The sequence below is a fragment of the Anolis carolinensis genome, chromosome 4 (assembly GCF_035594765.1).
Source record: "Anolis carolinensis isolate JA03-04 chromosome 4, rAnoCar3.1.pri, whole genome shotgun sequence".
Lineage (NCBI taxonomy): Eukaryota > Metazoa > Chordata > Lepidosauria > Squamata > Dactyloidae > Anolis > Anolis carolinensis.
In genome coordinates this window covers 215,173,160-215,190,649 of record NC_085844.1, presented here as the reverse complement: position 1 = coordinate 215,190,649, position 17,490 = coordinate 215,173,160, and the positions used below count along the sequence as shown (strand labels likewise).

Genomic DNA, 17,490 nt, shown 5'->3' with positions numbered 1-17,490 from the left:
ACGTTGAATCGTGATTTTAATTTTTAAAACTCTATATAGTTTTAAACCTGCTTCTCTATCTTACAAACTTGGCTCATGATTGCCATCTTCATCCATGGTCATCCTCAAGATATTGCTGCAGTCAAAAATCTGGCTATTTGGTGACTGGAAGGAAGGTTCCCCCTTCCTTAGAACATTCTCATTTGCATGGAAAGAGAGAGACTAAAGCAGAACAGAGCAAATTCAAGAGATCTAGGAGCTACTCAAGCTCCAAATAAAGCCAATCTTTAGAAGAAACATGACTGGAAGTCTCCTTGTGATCTCGTTTTAATTGCTTTACTTAGTCAGGCAAACCAAGGTGGAAGTTGTACCTGTTTAAAAGAAAAATTGGTACTATTGGAGGCTTCCAGTAATTGATATTTCACTTTTATGCCCCTTTCATGTAACTTGTGAGCTAAAGGATTCATGTGCATGTGTGTGCCTTCAAATCCCTACCCTGGACTAAGGGGGGGAAAATACAGGGCTATTCGAAGCTCCCATGCTCTGACCCAACTCACTAGTCAGCTAACTCCACCAGTCAATAATGGATGATGAATCTGGAATCTTTTCTATGTAATGTTTGTGCCCTACAAGCAAAGGAACCTCCCCATAGATGGATGGCTCCTTCCCCTCAGGCACTTGGCTCTTTTGCTTTACATTCTGCATCTTCCTCCCATTTGGTAGGGAGGCAGGGAATGAGAGGGAGAGAGAGAGAAAGTAATAGGGGTAGAAATATTTTGAGCTAACATATCACTGGCTGTATGTATGTTGGCTAATCCAGTCTACAAATCCCTAACTTTCCCTTCAGTGGTTTTGGATAATATTATTTTGTGCTCTCTGCATGTCCCAAACATAGTTATTTCTCATAGCAGAATGTATGTGGCTCTATGGCTCATTCTTTTCTGAATTGTGAAAGCTTGGTTCCCTATCCAACGAACATAAGAATGAAACAGGTGCTACTAACTGGAACAAATGTGACAAGCTATATCCAGCTAATTCTCTCCTAAGAACTGAAAGGCAGAGGCCCAGTAACAGTCAGCTATGTGAAATCCACATTTGTTTTCTTCTTACGAAGGGTTGTCCTTCCCGCAGTCAAGATAAGGAAAGAAGTAGCACAGACTTAAAGTGATGTTCATGTAGTAAATTTTCTAAACATCACTGCAAGTCTTAACTGCCTCCCCCTCAAGTAACAGAGAAGCAGCAGGAACCATGTAGCCCAGTCATCATCAGGGTTGATATAACATTTCCCTAACACAGAGATAAGTAGATTCTTTCCCACGTTGTTTTTCTTTCACATTCTGTTCTTGAACATTAAGCAATGATGATCAATAGGAGATGGCAGAATAAGGCACATCTGTCCGTTTCAGATTCTCCCATTTGTAAGTTTTGTAATCTTAAGTAAATTTTGGTAGGAAATGAAACAAAACATTCACCCATATCTAGAGGATGAACAAATCTGTCAGGTTGACTTTCTCCCTCATTTGATTGTTTCAGATTCTGGTAAATTCTGAACAAAACAAATTAAAATGAAATCTCGCACAAAAAAGGCAATTACAGGCATTAATTCCTGAATAATCCCTCACTTAATAAAGATGATGATTCTGGATCAACTGAGGAGAAAAGCCAAATCCTTAATGTCTGTCTGGAATTCAAGACTTTATAGCCAAACTAAGGACAGATTATTGTTATGTATATACATACAAACACAATCCTAAATGGAATTCTATAGGAACTAGGTAAAGGTAAAGGTTTCCCCTGACGTTAAGTCCAGTCGTGTCCGACTCTGTACTCTGGTGCTCATCTCCATTTCTAAGCCGAAGAGCCGGCGTTGTCCATAGACATCTCCAGGTCATGTGGCCAGCATGACTTCATGGAGCGCCGTTACCGTCCCGCTGGAGCAGTACCTATTTATCTACTCACATTTGCATGTTTTCGAACTGCTAAGTTGGTAGGAGCTGGGGCTAACAGCGGGCACTCATTCCGCTCCCGGGATTTGAACCTGGGACCTTTTGGTCCGCAAGTTCAGCAGCTCAGCGCTTTAACACACTGTGCCACCAGGGGCCCCTTCGATAGGAACTAGCTTGTGATTATGTTTAGAGGAGAACAAGACACTCACCTTATGCAGCTGGGACACTGTTTGGAATGAAGCTGCCTTCTTACGTTTCTCTTTTCCTGTCTTCATTCCTTCATCTGCCAAATTAAATGTCAGTTTATTACCATGGTACCATCCATTTATTTCAGACACTCGTTTTCAGAAAATAGGAGACCAACTCTATTGCTTGAATTATTAGGCAATTTATAGTTCAGTTCCCTCACATACTCATATATCTGTTGAAGAATCTGAACCAGACACTTAGAGTAGTTCTATCCGTAGATAGCAAGTATCTGACCATACTCTTTGTTACCATTATTTGAAATGGTGGTTCTGTACTGTCTTAAATCTAGTTCCAATAATGATATTGGGGGTGGAATATGACAATGGAATAATCTGACTTGGAGTGCGGTGGAATCGCCTTCTTTGGATGGCCATCTGTTGGGATGGCTATAATCATGTATCTCGTCCAACTCTAACATTCCTGTGTTTTAATCTAAAGTAGTTTCCTACCCATTACTTACCTGCTCATCAGATACACACATATAGTTTTCTTAATTCAGTCACTAAAATAATTGTGAATAATGTAAATAAATAAACAAATAAATAAATAAATAGTTTATTTAATTAATAAATTTATTTATTTTATGTACCGCTCTTCTCCCCCAGGGTCCCCCTAGGGGAGAAAAGCAGTAAATAAATAAATAAATAAATAAATAAATAAATAAATAAAATCCCACAGCACATAGGATCTAGAGTTGGAAGAGACCACATGGGCCATCCAGTCCAAACCCCTGCCATGAAGGAAAAGTGCAATCAAAGTACGCCTGACAGATGGCCACCCAGCCTCCAGAGAAGAAGCCTCCACCACACTCCAAAGCAGCGAGTTCCACTGTTGAACAGCTCTTACGGTCAGGAAATTCTTCCTAATGTTCAGGTGGAATATCTTTCCTGTAATTTGAACCCCTTGTTCTGAGTACTAGTCTCCAAGGCAGCAGAAAACAAGCTTGCTCCCTCTTCCTTATGGCATCCTTTCAGATATTTAAACATGCTGATCATGGCACAGTAATTTTACTATCTGGCCCATCACTTTTGCTATCTAAGGGAAAACAATCTAATCAAGAAATGATATGTTTAAAATATACTGGAACTAGTGTTTTCAACTAACATACAAAGCTTTTATAGTACCACTGAATAGTTCCAAAGAACTATGAAGGAGAGATACTGTAGGTTTTCCTGGATGGATCTAACCGGACAGATTTAAAAACAAGACGGAAACTACACCCTTGGTCTTATGCTGCAGATCTATTCTCATGTTCTAAAAGAAAGGCTAAGGCCATCCAGGTGTACTGAAATAAAGATACACAGTTTGCACGAACCATGTGGAATAATTAGGAATCATATTCCAAAGCATCTGGAGAAAGCTGTTCTATATTCAACAACACATTGAATGTGGACAACTGAGAATGTTCCTCACCTGATGAAGAGCTCACATAGTTTTCATATAAATTAGCCAGTAGCTTGTTTTGTGATTTTTGGAAGATGGCTACCACTGTCTCATTCAAAGGGTCTTTATTCTTATCTAGCCAGCCAATAATGTTGTAGGGAACCTGTTAGGGAGCAAAAAAATAGGTAACTGTGGCAAAACACAGTAAAAATGATACTTAAAAAGAAGATGGAGATCAGGGAACCAAGACATACCACTCCTGCATAGTGCACCAACTCAAAGTGGGCTTCATACTTGCGCTTCTTATCTGGTCGGGGCTTTTGGAAATTGGGTGATTTCCCAATGTGGTTATCATATAGTTTGGCCTTGAATGATGTATCAGAGGCTTTGGGAAACATACACTCTTCTTCCAAAATTGAGAGGATTCCTAATGGCTACAAAGAAAATATCAAGACATAAGAATCAATCTTACCACTTCATCACATAACTTAAATTCCACTGAGTTCTACATTTAAAATCTGGTATTCTGTGGGTCCACTACATTCGTTTTGGTTAAAGTGCAGTTTTTGAGTCTTTTAAACGTGGGGAGCAGCATTTTTTCCATATAATCCAGTTTCTGAACGCAGATTAACTGTATTGATGTGGATTATATGAGTTAACACAGTAAATCTGCATGTTGAAACTGGATTACATAGAAGAATAGTTCCACCCCTTGTTCCCTACAATGGCCTCCACTGGAGTAAAATGGGCAAGAGACAGCCAGCAATGTAGAACTGCCCACATGCTCCTGAGGTCAAAAGAAAAATATTTTTCAAGCAAGAGCCCCTAGAGAACCAATGCAGACCTCAAACCCTGAAAGTTCCCCACCTCTGCCATACACAAAACTGTATGTATTGACCCATTATGTCCTCAATTTTTTACCTTTTCAATCAGATCAATACAAGCCTGCAGGTCCAGCCCAAAATCAATGAAGACCCATTCAATCCCTTCTTTCTTATATTCTTCTTGTTCCAGAACAAACATGTGATGGTTGAAAAACTGTTGCAGCTTTTCATTTGTGAAGTTGATGCATAATTGCTCAAAACTGTTATACTGGAGACAGAAAATAAAATGAAAAGTAAAGTGCTAATTCACTGTTTAATGCATCTATTTTAATATACATCTTAATTTTTTTTTTAAAAAAAAAAAAAGGCTTGCCATTGGATTTTAAATAAGTATCTTGAAAAACTATGGAGACATCTCAGTGACTTCATCTATTAGGCATAGGCATAGACAGAATATTCAATAATATTTGGAAAATCACTAAAAATCTGCTTTTTTTCACGACCTAGTACAAGGTTTCATAGCAAGATTGTGGGCCCGGTTGTAAACTCACCTCAAAGATCTCAAAGCCAGCAATATCTAGAACTCCAATGAAGAACTGCCTGGCTAGTTTAGTGTCCAGGGTTTTGTTGATACGAACAACTAACCACTTGAACATGCGATCGTAGGTAGCTTTGGCTAAAGCTCCCACTGCATAGACTACCTGAAAATGGCAATAAAAGAACAATTTGTCAGAATAAATGCTTGTTCCTTTCTTGTTCGATTATGTATTAGTACAGAAGTATGGGAAGTTATTTCTAAAATTAATATGGGTTTCAGAATCCCAATTGAAATGATAGTCTTGGTTTACATCTGGGGTAGAGAGCAAAGGCATAGGCCATGTTTCACCCTTGTTGTGAGCCATGCTGAATAGAAAATTGTGTCCCCAAATAGATGGAAACAGCAAACAGGCATGATCTCTGTATCTTCCTGTTGTAGTTTCCAATATAGGGATTTTTTTCTCTTTAGAGATATGAAGAACATTTTGGGTGAACATGCCAAACATTGTTTGTTGTGTTTGAAGTACAGTACTAGAATCCAGAAGCAAAATGTTGCTCAGGTTTTTACAGGAGTGGATTTGGAGGCCTCTGGGGTTGGAGAAAGTCTGGGGTTTAAAAAAACCCACCGATTGAGGTTGTGTGTAACGAAGGGAATCCATCCCTTTGTTTACTTGATGTACCTGAGGCCAGGATACTGGGCACACCTATGTGAGGATAAGGCTGGGGATCTTAGTTGAGCTTTCATTTGAGCAAAGTAAAGATTGGACTAGGAGTAGAGTAGCAAAATTACAATTATAGGGCAAGAATAAGTGATGGATGTCAGCAATACTGAAAATTAACCGTGTATTTTTAATTACAAAAAGTTATGTACAGGCACTGAAAGAGCTCAAATGATGCAATGACTAAGCAAAACCAGTAGGATAATATAAGCAGGTGGGCCTGTGAGTTACTCTCTCCTCTTGCTCCTCCTGTGTGAAGACTTCCTTCTGTGTAAAGAATGCCTTGGTGTAAGGAGTGCTACGTTTGACTGCTCCAAGGAGAGAGCTGTTTCAGTTTGAAGACTGAGAGAGAAGCCCAGCTTGAAGGCAAGAAGCTCAAGCAAAGATATAACAAGGAAGTATAAAGAACTTTGTTTATGTTATGGAAACCTTGTTTTGTAACTATATTATTTTTCTACAAGAAAAGCCTCTGAGGGAAGATAACAATAGTCTGTGTATGTTTTTATTTCATCTTATACTGACTATTGTTTCTGGGTCATGCTGCTGCTGAATAAGCTACTCTGCTGTATACATTTATGGTGAGGGTCTTTTGTTATTAAGCCCATTTGCCAAACAATGGAGCTATAGTAAGTCAAATCAGTGGAGCAGTAATGATGCAAAATGCAAGAGAAAACAGACTGTGGTTTTCAGACCAAGCATGAAACAACAACAGATAGACTAAAACTTTCTTGTTGTATGTCTTCAAGTCATTGCTGGCATATCACAACCCTAAGGCGAACCTACCATGGGGTTGTCTTAGCAAGATATGCAGCTATCCAAGGGGGGGGGGGGATACCTTACATTGTTCTTTACTGTGGAATTAACGGAGGTGAATGACCGAGCCATAGAGCCCCAAATGCTTACCTGATCAACAGTCTGATTTTTGGTTACATATTCATTTCCAACTTTCACCCTTGGATGAAGCAGCCCCTTGATTAGATCCCCTGAGCTGATTCCCATGAGGTAAGAAGCTTTATCAGCACCTGCAGTATAATTATGAATAATAAATTTCTCTATGCATTTATTTATTAGAATTATATACTGAGAGTTTGCTTGATTTATATTTTACCCTTTCCCCATAATTGGGATTTGAGCCAATTTACAATGGAATCCAATACAATGTGAATTAATACAAACAAAATATTATATTAAGATTATCATTCTCATTGAAACGTAATTTAAACTATCAAATACATTAAATTAATCTAAAACATATGTGTCCTCAAGGAGAAAACTGCCTGCAAAACATCAGTCCAATTGTACTTTGGATTGGTGAAATTTGTTGCCCTTGAACTGGGAACTCAGAGGTGGACATCTCAGAAAATTAGCTCAGTTCTGGAGCATTGTTGGAAAGCTTGGGTGAGCATTTTAAAATAGGTAAAGGGGGAGAAGTGGACATTAATAGTGGACACTGAAACAGCCCTTGGCAGCTTCCAAGGATGTCTGCTGGTTCTGCTACCGTATGTCACAAAGTGCTGCAGTTTTTACTACTATATACCAACTAATATAGGTGTCTCATTTAAATCTGTTCCAAGTAGATGCCACTGTTGACAGCTTCCTTACTTTCAGTGCCTTCAGTTTCTGCTTGTTCCTCACGTTGTTTCTGCTTGAACTTCATGTTGCCAAAGTGCATGATGGCTCCTACTATTTTATAGCAGCCATATTTCTCCTCGGGGCTGAAGCCTAGGATGTCCATAGCATGCTGTAGAAGAAACCAAGCAAAACAAGTGTCATATAACATAACAATAGCATCTCTTCACAAGCAAAAATGTAAGTAGGAACCCAAAATATGCTTGTTTATATCCAGAAGGAATGTTGCATCATCCCAATGACAAAAACACCAGTGTGAATGTCAAACTAATACCATTGATTTAAAATGCATTACATTTAGATTTGTACTGATATATTTTGCCTTTGCTCATCATCATGAATCTTCTAAAGAAGTTTCTTTCTAATTTGCAGATAGTCCCCGAAAATGGCAAATTCAATGGCTCATGAGATCTTAACTTGTTAACCAAATGTTGTGTTTTCAGTCCAATAAGGGAATCTAAGGCTCCCCTAAAAACAATAATCAACAAGAAGGATGCATCTTAAAATGCGGAGGATCTGAGATGTGTTGCTAAATCACAAATGAATGAAAATCAACTGTGGTATGTAAGAATCCACATTTTCCTATGTAATATGTTGGGTTTTTTCCAGCCTTCTGTAAATAGGGTAGTCAATCAGTGGAACTGTTCAAGAGAGATATAATCCCCATCCCTACTGCAGCCCCAAAACCTTCTTCACAAGGCAAGGAAATTCACCCAAGTTCATTTGAGATAGTGTGTAGTATTGTACAGGGTAGAAATAACCAATAATGCTCAAAGTAGTGGCCAGGTTTTTAAAACATTTACATAAGTTTCAATAAACCTGTGGTCAATTATAATTGTACTATTACATGAATATTTTAATATTTTTACTGTAAGCCATGATAATTGGAAGATTCTAAGAGCTGCGATCCAAAAAAAGTAACTTTTTTCAAGCTCTGAGACAAATATATAATGTAGCACTCTTGATCCTTATATTTGTTCCCTTGCATTTGTATGGAAAAATGAGCTTCAGCCAAATACGAGCTTTTTATTAATTTCAATGGGAAAACACAAAAAATCTTATTGAAGTGAATGGAAGTTAAAACTATTGATATGTCTAGATTGTGCTTTCTTGCCCTTGCTGGATTTCACAGTGGATAACTACATACATCTGTAGCCAAGAGTTCTTCTCCATCATCCAAGTTGTCCACAGTTGTTACTCCTTGAGAGCAGAAGTGATAGTCATATGGATTGGAAGAGAGCAGAAGCATATCTGGAAAAAAAAAAGATTGGAATTATAGTCTTATGTGTTTATTGGTTCATCATGGATTTGCAATTAACTTAGCCAAAGTACATGGCTGCCATGTTACCCACTTTATTCTAACAACACTGTAATATAGGTCAGAATGACAACTAGTGATTGCCACAAGGTTTCATGATCCACTGTGGACTAGAAAATGAATCTCCAAAGTCCCAGTTCAATGTTATACCTTTCTCGCTTGATGTTTTGGCATATTGAAGGCAATAATCAAATTTGAACTGTCAGAATGAAGGAAAAGGAGGTGAAGTGTGCAATGAAGAATTCTAAATTTACATTTTCTGTGAAAGTAAAATCTTCCAATTATAAAACCAAGATCTAGTGAAACTAATTCTAGATCACAAAAACGAATAAATTTGGTAGTCATTAAGATACTACTAGATACATTTATCTTGTTATTCTAGAGACTGCTCTAAAACCGTTAACATAATAATATTTTAAGGAATGCATTTATTTTTTAATTCAAATTATAAATGTTGTCACCTTGCTGGGCTTTTTAAAAAGAACAGAGCTTCTGTTAAAAGAATTGTAAAGTTTCACATTTCCATAGAGAGAGATAAGGCAATAAAGAGATGCTGCCAAGAACAAGAGCAAACAATATCTATCACACTTTTCATGAACATGTCTCAACATACAATACGGTCTGCAAAATGCAGAGGAACCACAATTAGTTGCAGACTGATTCGTGAGCATGATAGATATATAAATTATATAATTTGTGTGCCACACATTTGTTTTTGAGCACAAACTATCATTATACAAATATTCTCTAATTACCCTATGTATCTCCTTGGATTTGCTTTGTGAACAAAACTTTTGGGGTGTATAAAATATCTTTTTATCCCTATTAGTTTTTTGTTGGCCTGCTTTTTCAGATACTGTACTTTTAAAACATCCCAGTTTCTCTCTGCTCCTACCACTTTCTCCCTTTGTTCTTGGCTTACTTCAGTTGCTGCAAAATGTGTTCAAAATCTGAAGAAATTAACTTGCAATTAACTAAGACAATGGGAGAAAAGAGAGTGGGATCAAAATCTTGTGCTTCTTAGTAGACTCAGGAAAAAGCAACTTGCTTCAGCTTCTCCTAGCTTGTGTGCTCATCCTCATTAGTAACTTACACCATTTTAAATCACACTCTGATGTTACTTGGGCACACAAATGTTGGAGGCTTTATGCTATTTTGATTTTCATGCCCTAACAGAAATCACCACATACATAGTCACTTTTCATGTTTGCACATTGCAGACGCAATCAAGGAAGCCACAAGCAGGGCTGTTGATGACTGGAAACTTAGAGGTTTGCCATTCATAGGGGTGACCATAACTTAAAAATCAACTTGAAAACAATTAACAATGCCAATGTTAGGCAAGGTTCATTTGTGTGCATATGCACCTTCAAATCACCTGTCAACTTATGAAATGCAAACAACAATGTGAGGAAATGAAAAGTTTTTTAATCCTTTCTGGCAGATTTACTGGCCAAGAAACTAGACAGAAACAGGCCTAAGTACACCTCCCAGAAAGAGTCCCAACTGTTTGGCTTGAAAACAGGATTATAGTTTTGTGGCTACAGTCCAGAAGGTTGTGGAGTCTGGATTATGTGGCTACTGGGAAGGCACATGCAAGGCATTGTATCGTTCCATCTCCTGTTATCTCCCTAGGGCTGTTGACCGATTTAGAAGTGGTCAGCCTTGGCCTTGTGACCACCAGATAAGATTACTATTCTCTCTGCAAAACTCTCCAGACCTACCTAATAAGGCTTTGTTTGTCACTCAAGTAAAGCAATAGCAGCACGGAATAGCCAAGATTCTTTCCTGCCACAAGACACTATGTTAAACAACATCTCTCTCTCTCTCTGGTCAGAAAAAGAATTTGCTTCCCTAGTATACTTCCTGTTGCATACCATGTGGTCCCTGCAACAAAGATCCTTGAGGGTAGAACATAGCATGGATGGGTTGAACCCCTCAGAGAAGTTAGCACTCCTCTTTCTAAGAGATCCTATGGATATAAGCTTATAAAGTACACTTCAGTTCTCATGTGTTATATACTATTACTTTCATTGGTGTGAGGTTTATAAAAGTATATAATAAGAGAAAGTGTGGAGGCAGAGACATGCATGCTGTGATCTGATCATAGTCAAGCATAGTTCCATCAAGCTGAGGATGGAATTTGAATGTCCATCTAGTCAAAAATAAAACAGTAATGCTAAATGACATCTACCATCAGGTGCAAATGTGCACCAGAATTATCTCTTCTAGTGCCTGGGGACAAATATGAGAACAAAGCATTATTAAATAAATTGTTACAAAGTATCAATTCTCCCATTCAACAGGTTCATTAATAAAACTTCTCTACTGCACGCAGTCTTGATTGTGTTGAAAGTTATTTCTTTTATATAACAAAAGGAGAAAAACAATAAATGCTGCAATATTCTAGAGATGTTTTCTATCATAGAATCATAGAGTTAGAAGGGATCCTATGGGCCATCAGGTCCAACCCACTGATCAATGCAGATTCTTCAGCCATAGTTTCTTCCTTCTAGAAAGTATCTGTTTTTGTTGTTTATCCGTTCAGTCACTTCCAACTCTTTGTGACCTCATGGATCAGCCCATGCCAGAGCTTCCTGTCGGCCGTGGCCACCCCCAGCTCTTTCAAGGTCAAGCCAGTCACTTCAAAGTATCTACCTACTCTTATTTCACAGCTAAAGGAATATGGATGGCCCCATGATAATTTAAAACTTACGTCTGACCTGTGTAATGTTAAATGTTAATGATTTTTTATTGTGAATGTATTTGTTTATTGTGGAAATTTGGGCTAGGCCCCATGTTAGCCACCCCAAGTTCCCGTGGGGAGATGGAGGCAGGGTACAAAAATAAAGTTATTATATTTATTATTATTATTATTATTATTATTATTATTATTATTATTTATTACATTTTCTGAATTTCAACGACTGATATTTGCAAATTTTGCCCAAGTGGAATAATTTTGCAGCCACCCTCAAAAAGGCAGATCATTGAGATGTGTTTGGGATCTTCCCAAATGTTCAAGTACTTTGCAAAAACATTTGTTACTATCCTGGGGATTGGAGCCACATCCTTTGCATACAGACAGCCATGTTTCCCCAACTCCCATATTAGATTACAGCAGTGTTCTCTATACTGAATGGCACTCTGAGATTGTGAGAGGCAAGGAGTGGCTGAAATAAGAGGAGTTTCACAATAGGAGAAATTTTCCCAGGGGCAGTGATGGTTTTGATGTCCCTCCTTAAGAATTGCCTTTACTGAACTGCAGTTTTAGATGGTTGTTATCATAATGTGCCATTGAAAAACAGACTATGCATCTGTAGTCAATGTCAAGTGGAAGACATTGTGCATTATATGCTAAATTGTCATTTGCATAGTGATCCAGGAGAAAGATGTTTGAAACCCTTGCTGATAAATGAAAATGGGAACTCTCTTATAGAAATCAGTTTTTGCTGAGTGACTTGAATGAATATGTAACATATAAAGTTATCCTTTTTACTTTGTCTGTCAAAAAAAGATAAGAAAGACAGCACTAGATAAAATTGCCTCAACTGCCATGGATAATCAAAGGGCTAATTGGACCCTCCCCACAAAATGTATCTGTAATCATTGATAATTCACATTGTTTTTGCTCTTTGTGTGAGCATGATGATGGTCTTTATTTTGTGTCTTTTGTTTCCTGTTTGCTCTGAGGGTACTACTCTGTGCATTTTGTGCCTTTTTGTCATGGCCTATGGCTTGTACAAAAAAACTATTTGATGGTTCTGTTGTCATTGAGGCAGTGAATGAACTCCAGATTTAAGTTTTCACTACACAGAGATTTCTTCTCTTAATATCTGTGTGGACATTCACAGTCATCAACATCAGACTATGAATAAAATTAGATGCCACATTAAAGGCATAGTATCTGAGTGTCAGATTTTTCTTTCTTTTGCATTAGTAACCCAGCAAGCAGTTTAGACTAGATGAGAGCCACTGTATGTAGATAGATAAATTAAAAAAATCAACTAATGGAAATTGTCTGGGTGTATGGAGTAAGAAATTTGGTGTTTAAAACTTACTAGGGAATTTTTAACGCAGTCCCACCTCACATGGTGGACCCAATCCAGGTGGATGTGCATGCTAACTTATGAGTGAGAAATAGAAAAGCTTACAGATGTGTGTTGTGCTTTTATCCATGTCCTTAATTGTTCCTGTGGTGCACAGCTCTTTTGTGATTTTGTACGGACGAATGGAATTAATTATATATACTTTAAAAGTATATATAATATTTGTATAATGTGTTTTAACAATGTTATTAATGGATCTGTTTATATTGTTTTGCTTTTATGATTGCATTTTGGGCATTAAATTTTGCCAATTTTTGTAAGCCACCCTGAGTCCCCTCGGGTGAGAAGGGCGGGGTATAAATGTTGTAAATAAATAAATACTGTACTGTGTTGATTACTACTATTATTATAATTATATTTATTTATATCCCACATTTATCTCTTAATTGAGATACAGAGCAACACATTCTGCAAATTTTAGGATGCATTTACCTTGGAGCTCTGGCTTCTTTCCAGAAAGGATTTGATAGTAGATGTGGTAGCTCCTCTCTCCTGGCTGCTGGAAAATCACTCTTGATTTTTCCAACAAGTCTAGAAACAAAAGACAAATTACTAGATCTCAAATAACAGAAAATATGGGATTTCATATGACAACATCTGCCATTTAAGGACATAGGAGGAGCTGCACATGAACCCAACAAAGGCCTATCTTCTCCAACATCTATTTACCACTGTGCAAACCAAATACCAATGGGAAGCCATAAGCAGCTTATGACTGCTCTAGCATGCCCCTGTTCCCACTTATGTTCCTCCACAACTAGTAAGAACATATTGAAGGTGATATCATGACTAAAAGTCATGAAGAGCCTTATCCTCCATTAATATAATGTACACGCTCATGGCCATTTCTACTCACAGATGTCAATGTCAGCAGAAGCCAGCTTTCCTGATGGACCAAAATGAATGCGGATGAACTTGCCCTAAGACAGGATAAAAAAGGAAAGTGGTTTATATGATGAACAAATGAATAAAGACACTATCATGCATTGGCTCTTACAAAAAATGGCTTATAATCCAAATTGGTGGAAAGGGAGACTCACCCTGACATTTATAGGGTTTATGTGCCATAGATTGCCATGGTTTCACAAAGGAAGAGGTATTTATTTAATATTTATTTATTATTTGCCCATCTAACCCAGTACTTTTGCCTGTTCTCACTAGTAACAGCTCTCCACATGATCAACTCAGAACTCTCATATCTTCTGTTTTGTACAGTTGTATTGTTTTAATATTGTATTTTATTGCTGACTATGTAATGTGTGTTGTTGTTTTGATTGGAAACTGCCCTGAGTCCCCTCAGGGAGATAGGGTGGTATATAAATAACGTTTTATTATTTATTATTATTATTCTAGAGATCATACAGAGTTTAATCCTGGAAACTTCAAGGTACAAACAATGTGCTGTGTACCAATGAGCTATAACCAATCCCTTCAAGCCTCTCAGGGATTATTTTATGCATTTTATTTTGTTCATATATAGATATTAACCATCATGTTAGAAAAAAAAGACTTTATAACATGTACATGATAGTACTGAATATGGGTTAGAGAGTTGTAGCATGTATCTCCTCGCTAATCCATTCACTCTAGAGCAATGGGGACAGTAAAGGTTCCCCACATGCCCCTGCCCTATACATGCTGTCTCTTAAGCTTTTCTCAGTGTAGAGATGTATTTAAGCAACCACCCTATGTGACCAGAAAACTTGTTCTGTGTTCCAGAAACCACAATACCATCACAGTTTCTTGTTGCTATGTTCCTTCATGTTTTCTCCAACCTATGGCAACTCTATTTTCATGGCAAAACTTATTCAAAGTAAGTTTGCCACTTCTTCTTCGGGTGAGAGAATATGACCAGTGCAAAGTCACTCAGTGGTTTCTGTGGATGATTGAAGATTTTAACTGTGCTCTCCTGGAGTCTTGGCCAATGCTCAGCCCACTCTACTACATGAGCTCTTACACCATTTAATGTAATAGATATGGGGAAACAGTCGGCCCTCCACTTCCATCAGAAGCTGGCCATAGAGTCACACTGGAGAAGTTAGGGATAACATTTTAATCAAGTAAACAAACCAATTCCACAAACATAGAAAGCCAACTGTAATTCCTGCATATGTAAATCATTTATATCATAAAGATTCCTATAAGCTTACCAATAGATGCATGTGTGTACTGTCTGCATAAATTCTACAGAATTTAAAATATACTTACAAACCGTGAGGAGTTGTCATTTCTCAGAGTTTTGGCGTTCCCAAAAGCTTCCATTGCTGGGTTAGCCTCAATGATTTGATCTTCAAGGGTACCCTAAGAAATACACAACCATAGAATAGTTCAGATCTCATACCTTACAGCCACACAGATTTACTCTAAAGTCTGCTATATGAGGAAGAAGAACATTGTGCTGGGAATCCTGTATCAGCAAACCCTTCCCCTGTGATCAGTGTCAGCTACTGGCAAAACAAAAAATTTCAATTTCATGAAGAGTCCAATACAGAACTTGGAAGCATTACTTGGCCATTCTGGATGGAGTATTCTGCTATATATAGGGTCAAAAAAGTAACATTTCCAAGTTCTGATCCCAAACAGTCAATTTACATCTACAAGGATTGCATCTACACTGTTGAATCAATGCAGTTTGGCACCACTTTAAATGTCATGACTTCATGCTATGGAATCATGAGAGTTGCACTTTTACAAGACCATTCATTCGCTTTCTCTGCCAAAGAGTGCTGGTGCTTCACTAAACTACAACTGCCAGGATTCGACAGCTCTGAGCCATGGCAGTTAAAGTATCGATCTGCATCAGTCCTACAGTATAGATGCACCCATTGAGAGAGGCTGAATGCAGAAAATTCCCAACGGCACTACTTCCAGACTGCAGGAAAGGGAAGCTAACAGTTTTGAATGCTTTTCTGTATCTAAAAACTCACTTACAAAGTAAATGTAATGTTGTCATCTAAATTCTTTTTGATGAGCATAATGTCCCTGCTAAATATCTGGTATAATTATACTAAGTATAAGCTCCATATAGAGATAGGTGCAGGCAGAATGAAACATCAGAGGGCCAAAGTAGACATGGGGTTTGTTGCACAGTTTGAATTTACTGCATGTTTAAACAGCAAGTGCCAGGTTAGGATTGTAACATGACACAGATGTGTGTGTCTTAGCCTTTTGGTCCCTACAAAAGTCACAATCAGAATCCATCACCATCATCCTAGCATGCCTTGTGAATGAAAAATCCATATTTATAGCTTGAAGTCTCTGTAGGGTATTTGATTTTCTTGCCCATGTCTACCCATATAATTAAGGTACAATTTGAATCAGATAGATTTTGGATCTCACAGCCCTGTTGCAGCACAAGTCTCCATCTCAGGCCCATCTACACTAACCATTTAATGCAGTTCAAAGTTAGCTTCCTACTGGGATGGCTTGAAAACAATCTTCCCCAAAAGCATGTGAAAGAAAGCTCTTCATGCTGGCCGTGCCCTGTGGTTTTTGCAATCACCATCTAGGCCTCAAGGATTTCCTATGCAATCATCAGCACAGTGAAATCACTTTCTTCAATACCGGATTGAAACTGCATTAAACAGTCAGTGTAGATGGGATGTAAATTATGACCACACAAAGCAGTTGGATGGGTGTTGTTTCTGGCTAAAGAAAGGAGAGAGAGAATGCTGAAAGCTATATTGGCAGATGACAGAATGTCAGAAAAGGCAAGAAGAAAGGAAAGAAGAAACTGGATCGTTCTGGGTAATTATTCACATTGTTAACACAACAACAGCAACAAAATATTTCTATGGCCCCTTCTAGGCTGCCATATAAAATCCAGATTATCTGCTTTGGATTATATGGCAGTATAGACTCATATAATCCAGTTCAAAGCAGATAATGTGGATTATCTGCTTTGATAATCTGGATTATATGGCAGTGTAGAAGGGACCTTGGTTCCCTAATTGTCTCTGCTATATCATGTTTCATATGAACACAAGAAAAAAAATCTTCTGTGTTCTACACTTCATATTTCTTGCTGCAGATGTTGTTCAACTACAAATCCCATAGTCTCTGGACATTGGACATGGATGAGGGGAGCTGATGCCCAGCAATACCTGGAAGTGTGGCTCACCCCAGCAGAACGAAACAACATCACTTCTTTTTGATACTTTTGAAATTGAAAAAATTGGGAATTTTAAAAGCATTAAAAGAAGGTTATGGGCACAAGAATAGAATTGGAACCATCTAAATATCTAAACATCGCCTAAAATTTACCAGAGCTTGGAAAGTTACTTTTCAAATGCAATTTATTCCTGATACTTGCTAAAGAGGATGAAAGGAAATTTGTGCCTACTGATGGTTGCACTGTTTAGAAAAAAAACATTGTATAGCTTATTATTTTTGTATTATCTTTTTTGGGGAGAAAAGACCCAAGGAATTCATTTGAAAATGAAATAAACTTGGAGCAATCTTACAAAATATCTCTAATGATGGCTTAAACATAACTTTTAAATACCATTTTTTTTAAAAGCAAGAAAATGTTTCTCTTTGCAGCGACAAATTAACATTGTTCCCACTCATTGCATTACTTTGGAAAAGTAACATTATTAAACCTGTATTACTGGAAGCAGATAACTTGTTACAGGAAACTTATGTTACTTGTAACTTGTTACTTCCAAGCTCTAATGTATATACACACTTTCATATTTAACAAAATAAGAGAAAACAAAAATCTGTATGTTAAGAAGGGTGTTTTAGCAGATTTTTGTAAACGTTCTACGATTTTCCTATATTTGGACATTTTACGTT

General features: G+C 37.6%; 1 protein-coding gene, 1 long non-coding RNA gene and 1 other non-coding gene across 5 annotated transcripts in view; 1 reads left to right on the top strand and 2 right to left on the bottom strand.

Moving 5' to 3' along the window:
* Positions 1-17,490, top strand: part of LOC134298447 (uncharacterized) — a 374,816-nt gene that overhangs the window by 243,011 nt on the left and 114,315 nt on the right. The gene's annotated exons all lie outside the window — the stretch shown is intronic.
* The window catches only part of myh7b (myosin heavy chain 7B), a 56,238-nt gene that overhangs the window by 23,700 nt on the left and 15,048 nt on the right, over positions 1-17,490 (bottom strand). For all 3 annotated transcript variants that reach the window (XM_062978778.1, XM_003220481.4, XM_062978779.1), the window contains 11 exons: positions 14,902-14,994; positions 13,550-13,613; positions 13,126-13,224; positions 8,414-8,517; positions 7,240-7,378; positions 6,541-6,659; positions 4,933-5,082; positions 4,479-4,649; positions 3,812-3,991; positions 3,588-3,720; positions 2,135-2,208 (listed from right to left, as the gene is read on the bottom strand). In XM_062978778.1, the coding sequence (XP_062834848.1) occupies positions 2,135-2,208; positions 3,588-3,720; positions 3,812-3,991; positions 4,479-4,649; positions 4,933-5,082; positions 6,541-6,659; positions 7,240-7,378; positions 8,414-8,517; positions 13,126-13,224; positions 13,550-13,613; positions 14,902-14,994 (1,326 nt within the window). The remainder of the gene's footprint in view (positions 1-2,134; positions 2,209-3,587; positions 3,721-3,811; positions 3,992-4,478; positions 4,650-4,932; positions 5,083-6,540; positions 6,660-7,239; positions 7,379-8,413; positions 8,518-13,125; positions 13,225-13,549; positions 13,614-14,901; positions 14,995-17,490) is intronic.
* Positions 1,114-1,205, bottom strand: mir499 (microRNA mir-499). The gene has a single exon (NR_129981.1). It is a non-coding gene; the product is annotated as a microRNA mir-499 (primary transcript).